This window comes from Corvus cornix, chromosome 4 (assembly GCF_000738735.6).
Source record: "Corvus cornix cornix isolate S_Up_H32 chromosome 4, ASM73873v5, whole genome shotgun sequence".
NCBI lineage: Eukaryota > Metazoa > Chordata > Aves > Passeriformes > Corvidae > Corvus > Corvus cornix.
Genome location: NC_046334.1, coordinates 71,993,148 through 72,010,586, shown reverse-complemented (window position 1 = coordinate 72,010,586; position 17,439 = coordinate 71,993,148). Strand labels below are relative to the sequence as shown.

The following is a 17,439-nucleotide window of genomic DNA, read 5'->3' as shown; positions in this document are numbered from 1 at the left end:
CATCTTCAGCTGGATCAAGTTGTCCCGAGCCTTGGCCTTGGATTTTTCCAGGGGTGAGGCCTCCACCATTTCTCTGGGCACCCAGCAAAAACAACCCAGCCCAAAACCCTGGCTGGTGGATTGGCCTAAGGAGTCTCCATTTTCTCTAGAGCTCAAGCAGGAATTGCAATTCTGAATTTTTCCTTTGGATTAGGCATGTGGGAGATGATGAAAACCACGTGATTTTGGGAATTGCTGGAATTTATTTGCACGTTGCAGTTTTCTGGGGGACGCTGAGCCCTCACCAGTGCCGTGGGGACAGCGTGTGCCGGGGGGCAGGAAAAGTTCACGGAAGACTTCCCGGGGTTTTGGTGCATGCCAGTGCTGCATGAAATGGTCATGGTGGTTTAGAGCCACAATTCCAAAATGCTCCACTAAGTGCCCAAAAATGTCTCCAAGCAAATAAAACGCTGATGGGAATCAAAGCATAATTAACATTTGGCTCCCGAGGCCGCCCTCTTCCTGCGTTAACCAGGGAGAGTCGGTTCCTGCTGCTGCTGTGGGGCTCATTAATATGGGATGCTCGGGTCTCCTTTAAAAGAAAAACCTCTTTTTTTTTAAGGGGAAAAAAAAAAATTTAGTACAAAAAGTATTTTAGGCCTGAAAAAAAAAAAAAAAGGTGGTTTCTGGTTTTCAGCAAGCAAAGGGCCACGGCCTCCAAAAATGAACATTTCCAGCCTAAGACTTTGCAAAGAATGACTGAAAAAGCCTTTTGTCTTTGATGGCTGATTGTTGTTTTTATTTCTTGTTGGACAAGTTAATGTAAATGGCATTGACAGGGCTACTCCAAACACACTGATTTGTTGACATTAAGCTCCTCAGAGATGGAGGGTTGTGTCAACACCTCCCCTGAACTGTCAGGTTAACAAAGCAAGGATGTTTTCTTGGGGGAGGGGAGCGGGGCTGGGGGAAGGGGGGGTGTTTTGTTTTTATTTTCAGTTTCCTTTAATCCTCTGTTAGTCTTGTATCTCGATAACCTCCTTTGGAAGGGAATCAGGGCAGGTCAAGAGGTGAAGCTGACCCGGGAAGGGGAAGCAATCTTTCAGCGATCCAACAAATCCAACCTCTGCTGTTGAGCACTTCAGTGTGAACCCTCTGCAGAGGGGAATTTTTTTTCCCTATTTTTTTTTTTTTTCTCCCTTTTCTGCTTATTTTTGCCAGATGGCAGGCACAGATTTCAGCTGGAGCCGCGATGGTTTTTGCCTTCTCTTGGCATCTCTTCCCCCTCGCAAACGAACGGCCCCGGCAGCTCTTGCTCTGGTAGAAAGAGCTTTGCAAGTGTTTATTTTCTTTCCAAAGAGAACGATTGCCTGTGTTTTTATTTGAAAAGTCAAATCCCTCTGGAATATTTATAAGCCAAGGCCCTGTGCATGGAAGCGAAATGCCGTGAACTTTGCACCAACCGCAGCCTCGGCCGCGCTGGGAGGGACCCAAGTGGAAAATAACCATCAGGAAAACATCTCAGGAGCACCAGAGTCACCTCTGGGTTTGCACAAGTCCAGGCTGTGCTTAAGTAACTCCCCTGGCCCTTGAAGAGCTGAGCAAGTCCTGCTGGAGCTGATCCCAGCTGTCACCCCCAGGGTTCGACATCCATCACCTCTTGCAGGTGGGATTGCTGAGGAACAGGGATGGTGACTTGGAGAGCAGACAGGGGAGCTGCAGAGGGACTGGGGACAAGGCCTGGAGGGCCAGGACCCAGGGAATGGCTTCCCACTGCCAGAGGGCAGGGATGGATGGGATCTTGGGAAGGAATTGCTGGCTGGGATGGAATTGCCAGAGCAGCTGGGGCTGCCCCTGGATCCCTGGGAATGCCCAAGGCCAGGCTGGACACTGGGGCTTGGATCCAGCTGGGATGGTGGGAGGTGTCCCTGCCCATGGAATGGGGATGGGGCTTGGATCAAGATGCTCTTTAAGGTCCCTCCCAACCCAACCCGTTCCAGGATTCTGTGACACTTTAATGACACCAAAACTGCTCTTGTGGTACTTTATTCTCCTCCTCCTCCTCCTCCAAGCAGCTTCCAGGAGCCCCTATTTTGCTTTTCCAATCCTTTGCTGATTTGTCGGAGCCGTGTTGGAGCGCCGGGGGGTTGTGGGCACCTCTGATGACCTTTGGGGTCCTTTCTGCCTTTGTCCTGTTGCTTTGCTCTGTTCTGCCTTTGACCTTGACCTCCTGTGTTGTCCTCTGTAGGGGGAGGTAGATGTCCACTCTACCATGTCGGTGAGTACCGGACGCCGTGTCCTGTGCCTTGGCTCTGCTCTGCTCCCACCTCCAGGCTTGGGGGGCAGTTGAACCAGAAAAGGTCCTTTGTGTGAGCCAGGAGGAAAGGAAAAGATGGATGAAAAGTTCGAATCAATAGGATAAATAATTCTGGGATAAATCAGAAGCCGATGGGAAGGATTTCCTTCCCAAGGGGTCACTAAATTGTTGATTTTAGAGCATTGAAATGGCTCCTTTTATTGCCTTGGAATACCTAAATTTGCAGGGAATTAGGGGAAATGCCTGGTATTAGGGAAAGCTTGATGGGATCCTCTGCTCCAAAGAGAAGAGATGTTTGTAAAATCCCCCCTCGCTCCTTGTTCAGAGAAATCCCCATGGGGATTCCAGCTGGAAGTTCCTCCTGGTTTGAGGGATTGGACACTAAGCCTTCCCTCAGACTGGAGTGGAAGTGTCCCAGGCCGGGCTGGACGGGGCTTGGAGCCACCTGGGGTAGTGGGAGGTGTCCCTGCCCATGGCAGGGGCTGGAACTGGATCATCTTGAAGGTCCCTTCCAACCCGAACCATTCCGTGATTCCATGGTTTTCTCCAGAAAATAATGTGGATTCTTGACTTGTGCCACCTCCCTGTTTGGATTTGGCCAATTAGCACCAAAAAAAAAAGCCAAGGAGACCTTTCAGACCTTCCTTCTGGTTCAGCGACCCCCTGTGATTGTTGTCACCTCTGCTTGTTCCATGTGCGGGAGGAAGACCCGCGGCACTTCCAGGGATAGACGGCAAACAAAGTGCTCTGCAGCCGCCTTGTTTCCTCTATTCCCACGTCTGCAAACCCAGGCCCCTGGCAGCAAAGCCTGCCTGGGCATTCTGTGGGGTTGTCACATTCAGAGCCTGGACCCTGCTTCTGCTTTCCAGCCTTTATTCCCTGCTTTTCATGGGAATGCCGACTGATATTCCCTGCTCTGGTGGGATGCTTGCGCCCCTTTCCCTGGAAACTGAGCCTAGCTAAGCCTGGAGTATTTGCAGGCTCCAGGCACCTGGGGGGTTTTAAGTCAACACTGAGGCCTCAAATCAACGCCAGCTCCTGGAGAGACGGAGCCTCGTTAAAGCAATCCCAGGCCGGCTCCCATCAAAGCTGCGTCGGAGCCGTGGAGCAGCCGGGATGCTCCAGGCGTTCCCTGCAGCCAGGGGTTTCCAGGAGCGGTGTTGGATGTCAACCATCCTCCGTGGTGTCCTCAGGGCGTAGCCCAAGAGGGAGAGATGCAAAAAGCCCTTTTCCCTCTGGCTTTTCCAGACTTGGAGCCGTTTAGAAGCCAGATGTATTTATTCCTTTAATTGGATCCAGTGCCTAGACAGCTCTGGAGTCAGCTTCCTATGGAGAGGGGGGCATTACTTTCATTAAGGTAAATCAATGGAAAATAATACCTGGAGGTCCCCTGGAAAGGGTCAGGGATGGAGTAATCCCTTTATATGGAGGGGCTTTGCCAGCCTGCTCTTAGTCGGGTTTGTTCTTAACGGCAACAGATCCCGGTTTTCCTTTCATCCCTCCTAATTTTCTGTTCTCCACGTAGTCGGGATTAATTGGTGGGAATAAATCACGGAAAGAGTCCGTGTCCGTCTGAAAGAGGGGGAACAATAAAAATGGGATTGCACAAAGTAGCAGGACAAAGGAGGAATTTTAGCAGAGTTTCGTTTGTCCGGTGGGAAGTTGTTGTGGCTATTCTTGGAAGTCTAAAAGGTGGAAAAAGTGGGATGCAGGCATGGACAGGGCATGAGCAGCATCCAGGATCCTCCACGTCAGGCGCTCAGGGGCTTTCCACTCCAGAGGTGATCCAAGTCTTTTAGGGGATTGCTTGGCCTGAAAGTTGGGCCAAATGCCCTTAAAACATGGATGACTCGAGGGGAGAAGATGGGCTGGTGGCTGGAGCAGCCCTTTCCTGGCTTTCCCAAGTGTCTCTAAAATCCCAAATATTTGCTAGGATGGAGGGGTCAAAACAGGAGCTGGTGGTGCTTTAAACAAGGAGCAGAGTGTCCAAATCCCATGGATTTTGTGGATGGGGCAGGCTGACCCCTGATTAACCCGGCAGCTCTGTAAACTCGAGTCTGGCTAAGCCGGCTTATCTGGAATTCCATGGTTTCCTTGTCTGCTTTCAGCAGCTGGAAAATTAATGGAAGCCAAAATGCCCAATCCCATAAATCCTTTAAACCAGGCCGTGCTTCCATAGGTGTCATTCCCTCTGTGGAGTCACCTCAGCGTGGCTGGTGTGGAATTTTGGGATTGGTGAAGCTGTCGGATGCTTCTGTTGCCTGCACCTCCGTCCATAAAGAACGTGTGGCACAGGGAATTTGGCAGCCAGAATTCCAGCCCTGGCACACAGAATCCAAACGCGCCTTCTCCTTCCAGAGCCTCAGCCTGGACCTTCCAAAAATCCTGCCAGGAGATAAAGTTTGGATTGGGGTTTTTTCACCCTTTAGGAAATTTACTGGAAATCATGGGATTTGCAATTTCCTCTTGTTTCCTCCGCTGCTCTTCCGAGGCTCTTAAGTTGGGCATGTGCAAAGGGACATCCGTGAACAGCTTCCAGAGCTCTCCACACCTTCCTTAACCTGTCCATGGGAGCAGCCCAAACCTCCAAATGCAGCATCTTTTGGGGTCCCTGTGCAGGGGAGACTTGAGGGTGCATGGAAAAGTCGGGTGCTCGGGATCATTGTTTAGAGCTGGGAGCCACCTGGTTGATGCCATCAGTGTGGGTGAAAATGATTTTGTGACCATCACAGAGTGCCTTTCCACAAATGTTTTCCCTGGATCTTGCAGCCTTGGGTAGATGGGATAGCAGGAGCGGGAAGAGCGTTTCAAAGTGCAGATCCTTCTGGAATTCTCGTGATCCTCTGGAGTTTTTTGTTGGGTTTCACGAAGGGCAGTAAATCAGGAGAACCTGATGGGTTAATTACAAACCAGTCACTAATTCCTACAGCTTTCCCCATCTGCCTGTTTCATCCATCTTCTCCCTGGTTTTTAGCTAGAACACCTCGGTTTTGACATGGAAATTTAAGATACGATTCAGTTTTCAGGAAAAGACAAAATGAGCTGAAGGTTCGGACGCTGCTTCTGTTGGTCACTCGGGTCTGCTTGGAAAAATCTCTTGGATTGAGCTTTGCTGGCTCATGGAGTAGCAATGGAGTGGGTGGGTTGGGATTTTTCCTTGGAGCTCATCCTTTTTTCCAGTCTGTTCAACATCTGGGCCCGCAGTGGGGCAGCGGTTGTGTCTCCTCCAGGCCCCGCGCGTCACCCCAGCGTGCTGAGCCTTCCCCCAGCATCCCAACGGGCTGGGATCTGCGTCAGTGGGCAATCTGGAGCATCCCTGTGTGTGCAGAGGGTGAGGAACCCCCGGGGTCACTGTCCCAGAGGGAGGGCAAGCGCTCCAAACTTCTGCATCTCTCCCCTTTTCTCCGGCATCGAATTATAATTACAACATGATTTCGGGAAGATGGAGCGATTCAAGTCCTTGCCTTTAAGTTTTCCTGCTGCTGTAATTGGCAGCTTTGCCCCGATAAATCAGCAGAAACAAACGTGGTTCTTGCTCTTCATAAGTGAGGGAAAAAATAAAAAATGAATCTGTATTTAATCAGCTTTTTGTTTCCAAAATGGCAGCTGCTTTGTATTTAATGGAAAATCAGGCTCTTCCCAATGGAAAGAATGTTATTCCCAAAGCGAATACAAAAGAAAATAAAAGCCACAAAAGAGGAGGATGAAATATGTCCTCTTTTTTTTTTTTTTTTTTTTTGGTCTCGCTCGTTCCAGTTTGGAGCCGCGCGCTCCGATCGTGGCCGGGCCACGGCTCTGCTTTGCATCAAGGAACTGGGAAAGTCTCGGATCCTGGACACAGGGACCAGGAGAGAGCCTTGGGAGACACGAATAGCACCAAAAAAATGAAGGCTACTTCAAGCTCCTTGTGTACGTTTTGGCTTCAAGCTGAAAGAGGGGAGATTTACCCGGAATATTGGGAAGGAATTCTTCCCTGTGCAGATGGGGAGGCCCTGGAATGGAATTCCCAGAGCAGCTGTGGCTGCCCCTGGATCCCTGGCAGTGCCCAAGGCCAGGTTGGACGGGGCTTGGAGTAGCCTGGGACAGTGGAAGGTGTCCCTGCCATGGCTGGGGATGGAATGGGATGAGCTTTAAGGTCTTTTCCAACCCAAACCATTCGAGGATTCCGTGATTTTGATGCCAGTCTCAACTTCCAGCCTGGCGCGAGAGTTGGGATCAGGTGGTTCTTGAGTGGCTGCAGTTAAACCCAGTGGCAAATAAGGATAAAGCCTGTAATTCCTAGAGCTTCTCAAGCTGTGGTGCTGCCCCACCCCCAACCTGGACTGGCAGGAACCTTTCCCCGCCCGTGGCTGGTGTGGAGCTCCTTGGAGAGATCCTGCAGCATCCCAGGAGCCCAGAGAGCAGCCGGATGCTCCAGCTCGTTCTGGGTGAGCCAGGCTCTGCACCCAACAATTTCCATGCTCTTGACTCCCAAAAACCACTTCATTAAAAGCACCCTGCCCTGCCTTCGGATGTTGGACAAGGAAAAAGACGGCGATCACGAAATCTTCTGTGTCCTTGGATTTTTGGATATGTGCATATCCCAATTCCCCCCAGCAGCTGCCCAGCTTTGCTCCAAACCGTGGAGCTTCCAGAGGAGATCTCTGCCCGCTTTGGGCTCTCTAAGGCTTCAGAGAAGCTGCATCCCGAGGTGCTTCCCTTGCCCACCCCCTGCCCTTCCTCCTGTTTATTTAGTTCCCTATTTAACAGGAATAATGCAGCAGAAGTCGCTTGCTGACTCTGACAGAGGGACAAACCCTGTGTCTGTGCCTGCTCTTATCCCAGAGCCTCTGATATCCCGAATCCCACGATTTTCCATGCCTGCAAACTCCTTGATTTGTGCTTTTGCTGTTGGGTGTTTTTGCTTCTGCTTCTCAACCTTCTTATGGTGCCAAGACCTCTTGATTCCTTCGGAGGAAAAGCCTTTCCATGGAGCAGCTTACTCCACAAATCATTAAAGAACCCCCCCAAAAAAGCCCCGAACTGGATAAAACTGCATTAAATATTTTTAATAAAAGCCCCTTTCAGAGCTGTCTGCGGGAGCTGGTTGTGACCATCACCCCCAGTGCGATTTGCCTCTGCCTTGAGCTTCCCCCAGCTCCAGCCAAAATACTTCCAGCTGTTGACCTTGGGCATCTCGGACACAGCCGAGGGTTTTCCCTCTTTTATTGGAATGTCAGGGGTTTGTGTCGGGCTGCAGTGGCTGGTTTATTTTTGGTGTGGTGAGGATAATTGTTGGATTTGCTTTTCTTCCCCCTTTTCCTTTTATTATTTTTTTTTTTAATTTGTCCGGTTGTCCCTGAGCTTCTGTTGGGAGCTCAGCTCTGCCGTGTGTTGGTCCTGTTGTCGGCTCCCGTTTTCCCAAAATATCATCCAGGTGGGCAATGTTTGCCTCTGGCAAAGGACAGCCCTTTGTGGAGTTTTTTTCCACACCTCTGGAATGTAGCCACTAAAACAGGCTCACCTTCCACAGGAGTTTGGGAGAGATCCCGGGTCAGGCAGGGGATGGGGCCTTCCAGGTTGGTGGGAGCAGCTCCACTTTCGGCTCTTTGGATGTCCCAGTTGAGTTGGTCTTTGCAGGAGGCAAATTCCACTCGGAACTGGGTTAATTGGTGCTGCTCCCCGTAGGTTTTCCGTGGTGAATGTGAGGTGTTTCCTGCTGGGAAGTTGCCTCCTGAACTGAGACAGGGATGGTCAAAGTCAAGACTAAAATCCCAGTTTTACTCAGGAAAAGCTCCAGCGGTGAAACTTTGTTGAAATCTGGCGATTTGCTGATGGTTCTTCCGTGGGTGACCACAGCTTGCCTTGCTCCCAGCCCAAGGTTCATCCCTCCCAAAGCACCCGCCCTCCTCCCAAACCAGCAACTCCGATTCGTGGGATCACCTCTGGAATGGCACATCCCGGGCAGAAGAGGCCCTTCCCATTGCTGGGAAATGGGGGCATGGGTGCGTGTCCCATCAGCTGGGAATGGCAGGATGGGTGCTGGGGCTGTTGGAAGGGACGCTGTTGTCGCGGTGGCAGTGACGTTGGCCATTCCACGTGTCCCAGTGTGTGCGGAATCCAAGACGCCTTCCCAAAGAAACGTGTGTGCAGCTTCTGCCTCTCTTTTCCTGAGTCTGGGCATCAGGAGCTCCAAGGCTCAGAGTTTTCCATGGATCCAAGGCTGAGGAGCACCCCATGGGTCCAAGGTTGAGGAGCATCCCCTGGCTCCAACATTGAGGAAGATGGCTCCCAAGGCTGAGGAATATTCTGTGGATCCAAGGCTGAGGAGAATCCCTTTGGTCCAAAGCTGAGGAGCATCCCATTGGTCCAGCACTGAGGAGGATCCCATGGCTCCCAAGGTTGAGGAGCATCCCATGGCTCCAAGGCTGAGGAACATCCATCCCATGGCTCCAAGGCTGAGGAACATCCATCCCATGGCTCCCAAGGCTGAGGAACATCCATCCCATGGCTCCCAATGCTGAGGAACATCCATCCCATGGCTCCAAGGCTGAGGAACATCCATCCCATGGCTCCCAAGGCTGAGGAACATCCATCCCATGGCTCCCAATGCTGAGGAACATCCATCCCATGGCTCCAAGGCTGAGGAACATCCATCCCATGGCTCCCAAGGCTGAGGAACATCCATCCCATGGCTCCAATGCTGAGGAACATCCATCCCATGGCTCCAATGCTGAGGAACATCCATCCCATGGCTCCCAAGGCTGAGGAACATCCATCCCATGGCTCCCAAGGCTGAGGAACATCCATCCCATGGATTCAAGGCTGAGGAACATCCATCCTATGGCTCCCAAGGCTGAGGAACATCCATCCCATGGCTCCAAGGCTGAGGAACGTCCATCCCATGGCTCCCAGTGCTGAGGAACGTCCATCCCATGGCTCCCAATGCTGAGGAACATCCATCCCATGGCTCCAAGGCTGAGGAATGTCCATCCCATGGCTCCCAATGCTGAGGAATGTCCATCCCATGGCTCCCAATGCTGAGGAACATCCATCCCATGGCTCCCTGTGCTGAGGAATGTCCATCCCATGGCTCCCAATGCTGAGGAACATCCATCCCATGGCTCCAAGGCTGAGGAACATCCATCCCATGGCTCCAATGCTGAGGAATGTCCATCCCATGGTTCCAGTGCTGAGGAACATCCATCCCATGGCTCCAATGCTGAGGAATGTCCATCCCATGACTCCCAAGGCTGAGGAATGTTCATCCCATGGCTCCAGTGCTGAGGAACATCCATCCCATGGCTCCAAGGCTGAGGAGCATCCCGTTGGTCTAAGGCTGGGGAGCATTCCATGGCTCCAAGGCTGAGGAACATCCATTCCATGGCTCCAATGCTGAGGAATGTCCTTTCCTCCAGCAGCCATTCCCGTGTGCCCAGGAGCCCTGACCCACCAGCCAACCTTGGCTGGAAGCTTTCCCTCCTTCTTCTTTTCCACGGCAGATCCCAAACCTGTGGGAACATCACCTCCTGACTTGGCTCCAGCCCCTTTTGCCAGCCCCGTAAATCCACGCAGGGGCTCCAGTGTCCAGCTCCTGGGAGAACCCCTCAGAGCCAGGGATCAAACCGGCGAGCCGGGGCCCGTTAGTGGCCACACGTCAGCCGCCCTCGCGTCCCCTGCGCGCCGTCACCGCGGGGTCACAGAGCCCAGGCCACAGCTGGAACCAGGAGCTGCTCTGCTCCTGCCCTCCTTCCATAAAAAATAACAATTAGGGACAAAACAGGGATTTCTTCTTCTTCGAGAGTCTGCTGCAAAGCCGAGTAAATAGAACTCATTAGCTGAGAGTTTTCTTGATACCTGCTGGGTTCATTTGGGATGTGCACGTGGAGGTGGTGTGGCCAAGGCAGTGCTTGGTGCCAGCTGAGCTCCAGCCTCCAGGGAACACCTTTGGAGGCCACCAAGCTCGGGGTGACGTTGACAACCAGCCAGATACATCAGTTGGGCTTGGGGTCTCCTTGCTTGGGGCTCTCCCTTGTTCCTTTGGACCCCTGTGTCCCGGAGACCCTTTTATTTGCAGGATCTTGAGTGCAGATCCACAGCTTTTGGGTTGTCTTTTTTTTGGTAGGGGTTTTGTTTGGTTTTGTGTGGGTTTTTTTTAACTAAAACAAAGCTGAAAACACCCAAAACAAACCAGAAAAAAAAAATCCAGCAAAAAACCTCCAAAAAGCCCCACTTTGTCCAGTTGAAAATGGATTTCTGGGCAATTAATGAAAGGTTTATTTTTTAAGTAAACCTCTTAAAAATATTTTTAAAAAGTACAAGTACTCATCGTTCATTTGTTTTGGGAAGTGTTCGTGTTTTTGGGTGATGGTTTGGGGTTTTTTTGCCATCTTCAGTGAGTGCAGAAGTGTTTTTTTTTTAAAAAAGGCAAATCAGGACGGCATGGGCAAGCAGGAAAAATTTCCAGAGCTGATTTACTGAATTTGCCCCCAGTTTAGGGGGATTTGGGGCAGCCAGGGGATCCAGTGGCCTCTGGAGCAGGAGCTGAGCCCTGGGAGGTCTGCGGGGTCTGAAGTCTCCATCCGTGGCCACACAGAGAGGATCCGCTGGGATTATCCTCGGGTTTGTGCTACCAAACAATTGCTCATTATTTCCCCATCACGTTTCCATCCTCTGCAAAACATCCCAGCGCTGCCTTATGGATTGGGAAAGTCAGGAAATTCGGTGTTGAAATTATTGGGACAACTCGTGGTGTTTATAGAAAATGGTACATTTAGTACCGAAGAATTCCCAGGTTTTGGCCCACTTTTCTGCTGTCTGCAGTCCCTGGATTTGTACATCTAAATATCCTTAAATCAGTCCTGATGCTGGTTGCGGATGGAGAAGGAATTCTGTTGGTAGCACAAAGAAAAAAAAGATAAATTGGAAATGCTGAGAGCACTTGGAGCCCGTCAGGCTCTGTTCCCCACGGGAGCGCTGCGCCAGTTCCTCGGAGAGTCGGTGGGAGGCTTCTCCGTGCTGCAGCAGCACCTGGGTTTGCATTCCAGGGCCAAATCCCACCTGGTTTGGGCCAGGGGAAGTGCAGGAGGCCCCACCAGGTGAAGGGCAGCTGTGGCTGGATCCCTGGCAGTGTGCACGGCCGGGTGGGACAGCAGGAGGTGTCAGGGGTGGACCTGGCTGATCCTTCAGGCCCATCCCAACCCATTCCACGATTCCGTGACAGCCAGAGGTGCTCCTTGCGGGGTGGTGGGGACTGGCAGCGTGTTCCTGATTGCACGTGAAGATTAATGGGTATTTATTTGAACAACCATTCCATTTCAGTAGCTCTTAATGAGTCCTTTGATAGCCAGTTCCTTAATTAACAAGGCAGCCTCTCGGCGTTTCCTCTCCCTAATTGGTAACAGATTGGCCATTTCTAAACAAGCGCTGCCGGCAGCGGGGCCGGCTCCGGAGCCTCCATGCGGCCCTTCCCCTGAGGCTGCTCCTGGGAATCCAGAGCCTTCCCTCTCTGCCCAGGGACGGGATACGGGTGGAAAGAGAGGATTTCATGGCTGATCTCCTCAAGTAGGATGGCCTTGGTGGAGGGTAGCGATGGACGTTGGGCTTTGGAAGTGCCCAGGGAGGTTTGGAGTCCCCGGCCCTGGAGGTGGCACTCAGTGCTCCGGGCATCGGGCACGGCTGGGACTCTGCGATCCTGGAGGGCTTTTCCAGCCTCAGGGATCCCGTGGTGACGTGCTCTGGTAGGAGCCCCTTGGCTGCATCTCTGGGAGAGCTTTGGAGTTTGGCTCCTCCCTTTCAGTGCTTGGAATGGCCACAGGGAACTTTCTGGATCCTTCCCGTGTGTCCAGAGGGACCCTGCGTGGCACGGGCGTCACCTTGGGAGGTGTCACGGGAGCCCCGAGGTTCCCTCAGGAGCCGTGGACAGAGGGATTCGTTGCCAGGAATCTGGTTACAAACGGATTGAGCTGCAAAGCAATAAATCCATGGATTTTGCTTGGATGACACCCTCGGAATGGCTTTGTTTGACTGAGGCTGGACCAAGGAGGTGTTTGGGCATCTTGACCGTGGAGATCTGTCAGCTTTCACCTGTGATCCCTGTTCTCCCCAGTGCAAATCCAGGTTTTAATGGGATTTGCAAAGCTCTTAAATAATGAGTGACCCTACAGAGCTGTTCTGGGATTGCTTCGCGTGGTTTGGAGCTCCTCAGTTTTCTGCCCAGTTGGTAAAGGAGCAGTTGGTGCCTTTGAGGTGTTTGTTTCCCCCTTTCCCTGCAGAGAGCTCAGGCCATGGTCGCATTCCTGCTCTTCGCTCCCTGTCCAGATCTCACCCTTCCCTTTGAACAAATTGTTCCTGAGCTGGAGGGACCGGGGTGTCCGGGCAGGTTGTTCCTGAAACCCAGACAGCGACGGAGCCGGGCTGGAGCCACGCCGGGGAGCGGGATCAGGACGTCACCAGCGATATTGCTCGGGGCGCTGGCACGGGGACAGCCTTTGGGAGTGCCCCTGGTTCTGCCACGCTCCCGAAAATCATCAGGGAATTAGCGCGGGCTCGGAGCCGTCCCGGCTGAGCGCAGCGGCTCCTCGGAGCAGCCCGCGGGCTTCTCCAGGAGCGGCGACGTCTGGGATGACATCTCGGAGCTCCCCGCTCCGTGCCAAGGCACAAGTCCGGCACCGCCGCCGAGGGTGGGGCGGGCGAGGGTTTCGGGAGGGTCGGGGCTGTGCCGGGCTCGGCTCCGCGGGTCCCGCAGCAGGGCCGGCGGGTCCGGCTCTTCCAGCGCTGCGGGAAAACCCGAGCACGACCCACGGAAAAGCCCCAGCGCCGTGGGGTGAAACTGCGTGGCAAAGGAGCTCCGAAGAGCCGAGATGGGCATCTGTGGCAGGAGGATGTGCTCGATTCCTGCCAGCCCCGGCCGCTCCAAGCGGGAATACACCCGGCCTTCAGCTGCGGCAGCGGCTTATTAGCGCTGATGGATCAGCGGCCACGCGCTCGTTTGTCTCCTGTCAGCAGCAGCTGCTTATCCAGCAGATTTCCCACTGTATTCCTGGGGAAATAGCCTGAAATTGATGTTCGCAAGCCATGGCTGACTTTATAAGGAGCTGCTGTAACTCGTGGGGCGCAGGGGTGAGGCAGGAAAGGATTAAGTTCGGTCTTATTTATAAGGAGTGGAACCCATAAATTCTGGGAGGGTTTTAAATCTCGGTGCCCAGGGCAGGAGCTGCTGCTCATCCCTGGTGGTGCCTTCTGTTCTCTGAGCAGGCATTTAACACCGTGATTGAAAGCCCTGCGGCATCTCCGAGTTCTCTGATAATAAATACAAGGGGAAAAGGAATTCAGGCTCAAAAGGCAGGAGAAATAATTCCATATTCTTTTGCTTTTCTTCAGATAATACTGGATCTAAAGTGTGAGGCATCCGTGTGTTCTTTAAGAGGGAAAACTGAGTATTTTTTAAAGAAAAGAGTTTCAGGTGTTTGAAGCTCAAGAATAACAGAAATAAAAGTGTTCTCAGCTGGCCTGAGAAGATTCAGGTTCAGAGTGTGGACCATGGACATTTGCACCTGAAACAGTTTTAGGCCTGGCTTAATCCTGCGTGGAGAAGGCAGGAGGAGGGCAGGCTGAGCCAGAAGCTGTTCCTGGGCTTGTTTGGATTCCCTTTGCCACCTCTGCAACAAGTCCTGGGAGAACATTCCCATAAAGAACATCCTGAAGTGCCACTTCCACTGGGGGAAGCCTTGCGCAGCCGTGGTGCTGCCGAGCCCTGATGATTAAATCGCTTTTCCCATCCCATTTTCCCCATTTGGGACTTCATGAGGTGACCTTTCATCCCAAGTGTTGGCTCTTTTGCACCCCCTCAGTGTCATTTCTCATTCACTCTTTGCCTGAGCAGGGATTGGTGCCCAGGGCAGGTGTGGGTCACCCTTCAGGTACCTCCCTGTGTTCTTGGGGGGTCACAGGGCTGTTCCTCTTCAGTTTTGGTCAGTGGGAACAGAAAACCTTCCTGGGGATTTTCCTTTGCGTGGTGTGGGAACGGAGGGCATCCACGGGGACCTGGGCAGGCTGGAGAGGTGAGCACGTGGGAAGCTCATGGAGTTCGTCTTGAGGGGTGTTCCCCTGGAGAAGGGAAGGAGCCAGGGAGAGCTGCGAGCCCCTTGCAGGGCCTAAAGGGGCTCCAGGAGAGCTGCAGAGGGACTGGGGCCAAGGGCTGGAGGGCCAGGAGGCAGGGAATGGCTTCCCAGTGGGAAAGGGGAGCTTGGGCTGGGATGTTGGGAAGGAATTGCTGGCTGGGAGGGTGGGGAGGGGCTGGGCTGGAATTGCCAGAGCAGCTGGGGCTGCCCCTGGATCCCTGGGAATGCCCAAGGCCAGGCTGGACACTGGGGCTTGGATCCACCTGGGATAGTGGGAGGTGTCCCTGAACATGGATGGGGTTGGATCAAGATGATCTTGAAGGTTTTTTCCATCCCAAACCAGTCTGGGAGTCTGTGGTGCTCGGGAGCAGAAGGAGGTTGTGATGCGACCCCTCACCTGCTCTTTAAATCTTCCCCTCCCTGAAACATGCTTGTTTTGCATGTTCAAAGCACAGAAAATGCAGTTTATTCATTTTCTGATCTTCCAAAAGGGAGCTGTTGTAGGCCTGGGGAGAAGCAGGGAATCAAACAGACACCGAGAGCCCGATCTGCCATGTTTTCCTCATGAAAAGTCCCTACACATCAGCAGCAGTTTTGGTGTGAGAGAGGCAAAAAGAGCAGAGTTGTAAAAATCCTTTCAGGTTGCTTCTGATGAGAGAAACCTGGGAAAAATCCAAGCGTTTTCCACGGCTTTTTGCACCTGGTGAGACCACGGAGTCTCCAGCTGGACAAACCCTCGAGGGGGTGCACGGTGCTGGGTGGTCGGGGTGGTTGTCCCCAGGTTTTCCCAGCAGGGAGCTGCTTCCCAAGGTGTTGGGAGGGCTTTGGGAGCAGCTTTGCAGGGATCCGAGTGCTTGGGTGGCTCCAGGGAAGGGCTGAGGGTGGGCTGGGAATGTGGTGTTGGGCAGGTGTTGGTTGCACCCCTCGTTGGGGTGGTTTGGTTTTCGTGGCTCCTTCCCTGCAGTCAGGAGAGGTTCTCTCACCTCCTTTTAAACCTGGGCTAAGGCGCAGCTTAAATGGGCTGCCCAGAAGGTCTCAGTGGGACACGTCTCGTTAAGTCTCAGTTTAGGAGCCACTTCTGGCTCTGGCCCAACTTGAAAAAAAGACAAACCTGGAGAGGGGGGAAAAAAAGATCCCAAAGAGAAAGATTTTTGGGATCCTGTAAATAGAGGAAGTGATGCTTTTTCCAGAAAAGGCATTTCCTTTATTCAGAGGGTTTCTTGTCTTCCAGAACACATCCATAATCCAAGATTTAACAATGCAATGGGATTTTTAAATTCCTACATGCCCTGCTCTGCTCTTTTTGAACTGATAAATACATATATAAATATATGATTTAATAAATATGTAATTTTTCCATCTCCCCTCTACCTCAGACATAGTGGGAATCAAATGTAACAACCCAGATTTGGAGGTGACAGCTGAAAAATCCCAAAGAAATGGGGCTGTTCCCGCTCCTAGGAAGCATTTCCCATCTCCATAACAGGTTCCAGCAGTGGCTGAGGGGTTGTTTTTACAGTCCTTGGATCATAAAATGAGCAATTCCATCATCTCCGAAGTCTTTTAACTGCTGCTTTATGGGACATCAAAAGCACCCTAAAAATTATATTTCAAATTCCATTAAATTCCCTATTTTTAGTCAGCCCCGCTCCTGGGAATCAGCCAGGCACACACCCAGATGTCTCTGCTGGGTTGAGGAATTCTCCATCCCAACAGATTGTCCCAAAATGTGCCCACATGGATCCCGGCACAGCTGTTCCCCACCTCCTTTTTGGCTGCCTTATCTGGCTCCCAGGAATTTCTCCCATGGAAATCCTGGGATTTGGGGGAAATGCCGGGGTTTGTCCATGATGCTGGAGTCATCCTTCCCTTGGCATGATCCAAAGGACTCCCAGGTGTTCATCCAACCTGTGATCCATCAAGGACTGGAGTTGGTGGTGCCAGAGTTAGGATATCCTGTGGTGTCCTGCTGCAGCACACCAGGAAAAGCCTGGATTTGGGGCAGAAATGGGAATGTTGCAGTGGAGACGTGGGAAGGTTTAAGCAGAACAAATGAGGAGAGGAATGTCCAGCCCACAGTGCTGATCTTTTGATGTGCCTCAGCTCCTGGGGTCAGATTTGGGCACCTCCCAAAAAAGAGAGACCCTGAGGGGCTGGAGCGTGTCCAGGGAAGGGAACGGAGCTGGGAAGGGGCTGGAGAATTCCTGAGGGAGCTGGGAAGGGGCTCAGGCTGGAGCAAAGGAGGCTCAGGGGGGACCTTGTGGCTCTGCACAAGTCCCTGACAGGAGGGGGCAGCCGGGGGGTCGGGCTCTGCTCACAGGCACAGGACACAGGGAATGGCTTCCCACTGCCAGAGGGCAGGGATGGAGGGGATATTGGGAAGGAATTCCTGGCTGTGAGGGTGGTGAGGCCTGGGCACTGGTTGCCCAGAGAAGTTGTGGTTGCCCCTGGATCCCTGGAAGGCCAAGTTGGACCCTCAACCTGGCCTTGAACCTTTCCAGGGCTGGAAATGCCAACCTCTTCAGCTGATGGTGGGATGGGCACAGTCCACATTTCCTGGTGCTGGTATTTAACGAAGCTGAGAACTTCACATCTGCCAAGACACACCCACTGCAGACCTTGGGTTTGGGTTTGGGAAGCTGTGGAGATCCGTGAGTCGTCTCTGAAGCCCATCCTACCGATTTTGTGCAGAATTTCTTGGCACGCGTCTCCCACAGCCTTAAAAAACATCTCGTGGTCAACCCCTGAGGAGTCCCTCCCTGGGGCTGTGGGTGCTCCCCAGCCCTGCCAGTGTCCCATGACTGGGACCACTGGTTTCTCTGCAGTGACAGCACTCCAGGCTCATCTTTGTTCCATCAGAGGAACGATTGATGGGGCAGGAGAGAAGTTTTTCTTTAATCTGACCCAGTTCAGTGTATTTTGGGTAACTCCTCCTTCTTCCCACAGCTCTCTGGAACTACCCAGATGGGAATGAGCTTTGAGAGTTCGGGCTGTAATGGGGAACAGCTTCAGAGCGGGGTTGTGTGGGAACGGTGTGGGAGA

At 52.6% G+C, this 17,439-nt stretch overlaps 1 protein-coding gene across 1 annotated transcript in view; it reads left to right on the top strand.

The window, feature by feature from the left end:
* The window catches only part of EXOC6B (exocyst complex component 6B), a 234,381-nt gene that overhangs the window by 168,260 nt on the left and 48,682 nt on the right, over window positions 1-17,439 (top strand). Inside the window, exons 19-20 of the mRNA XM_039551599.1 lie at window positions 2,228-2,324; window positions 5,527-5,627. Coding sequence (XP_039407533.1) covers window positions 2,228-2,324; window positions 5,527-5,627 — 198 coding nt within the window. The remainder of the gene's footprint in view (window positions 1-2,227; window positions 2,325-5,526; window positions 5,628-17,439) is intronic.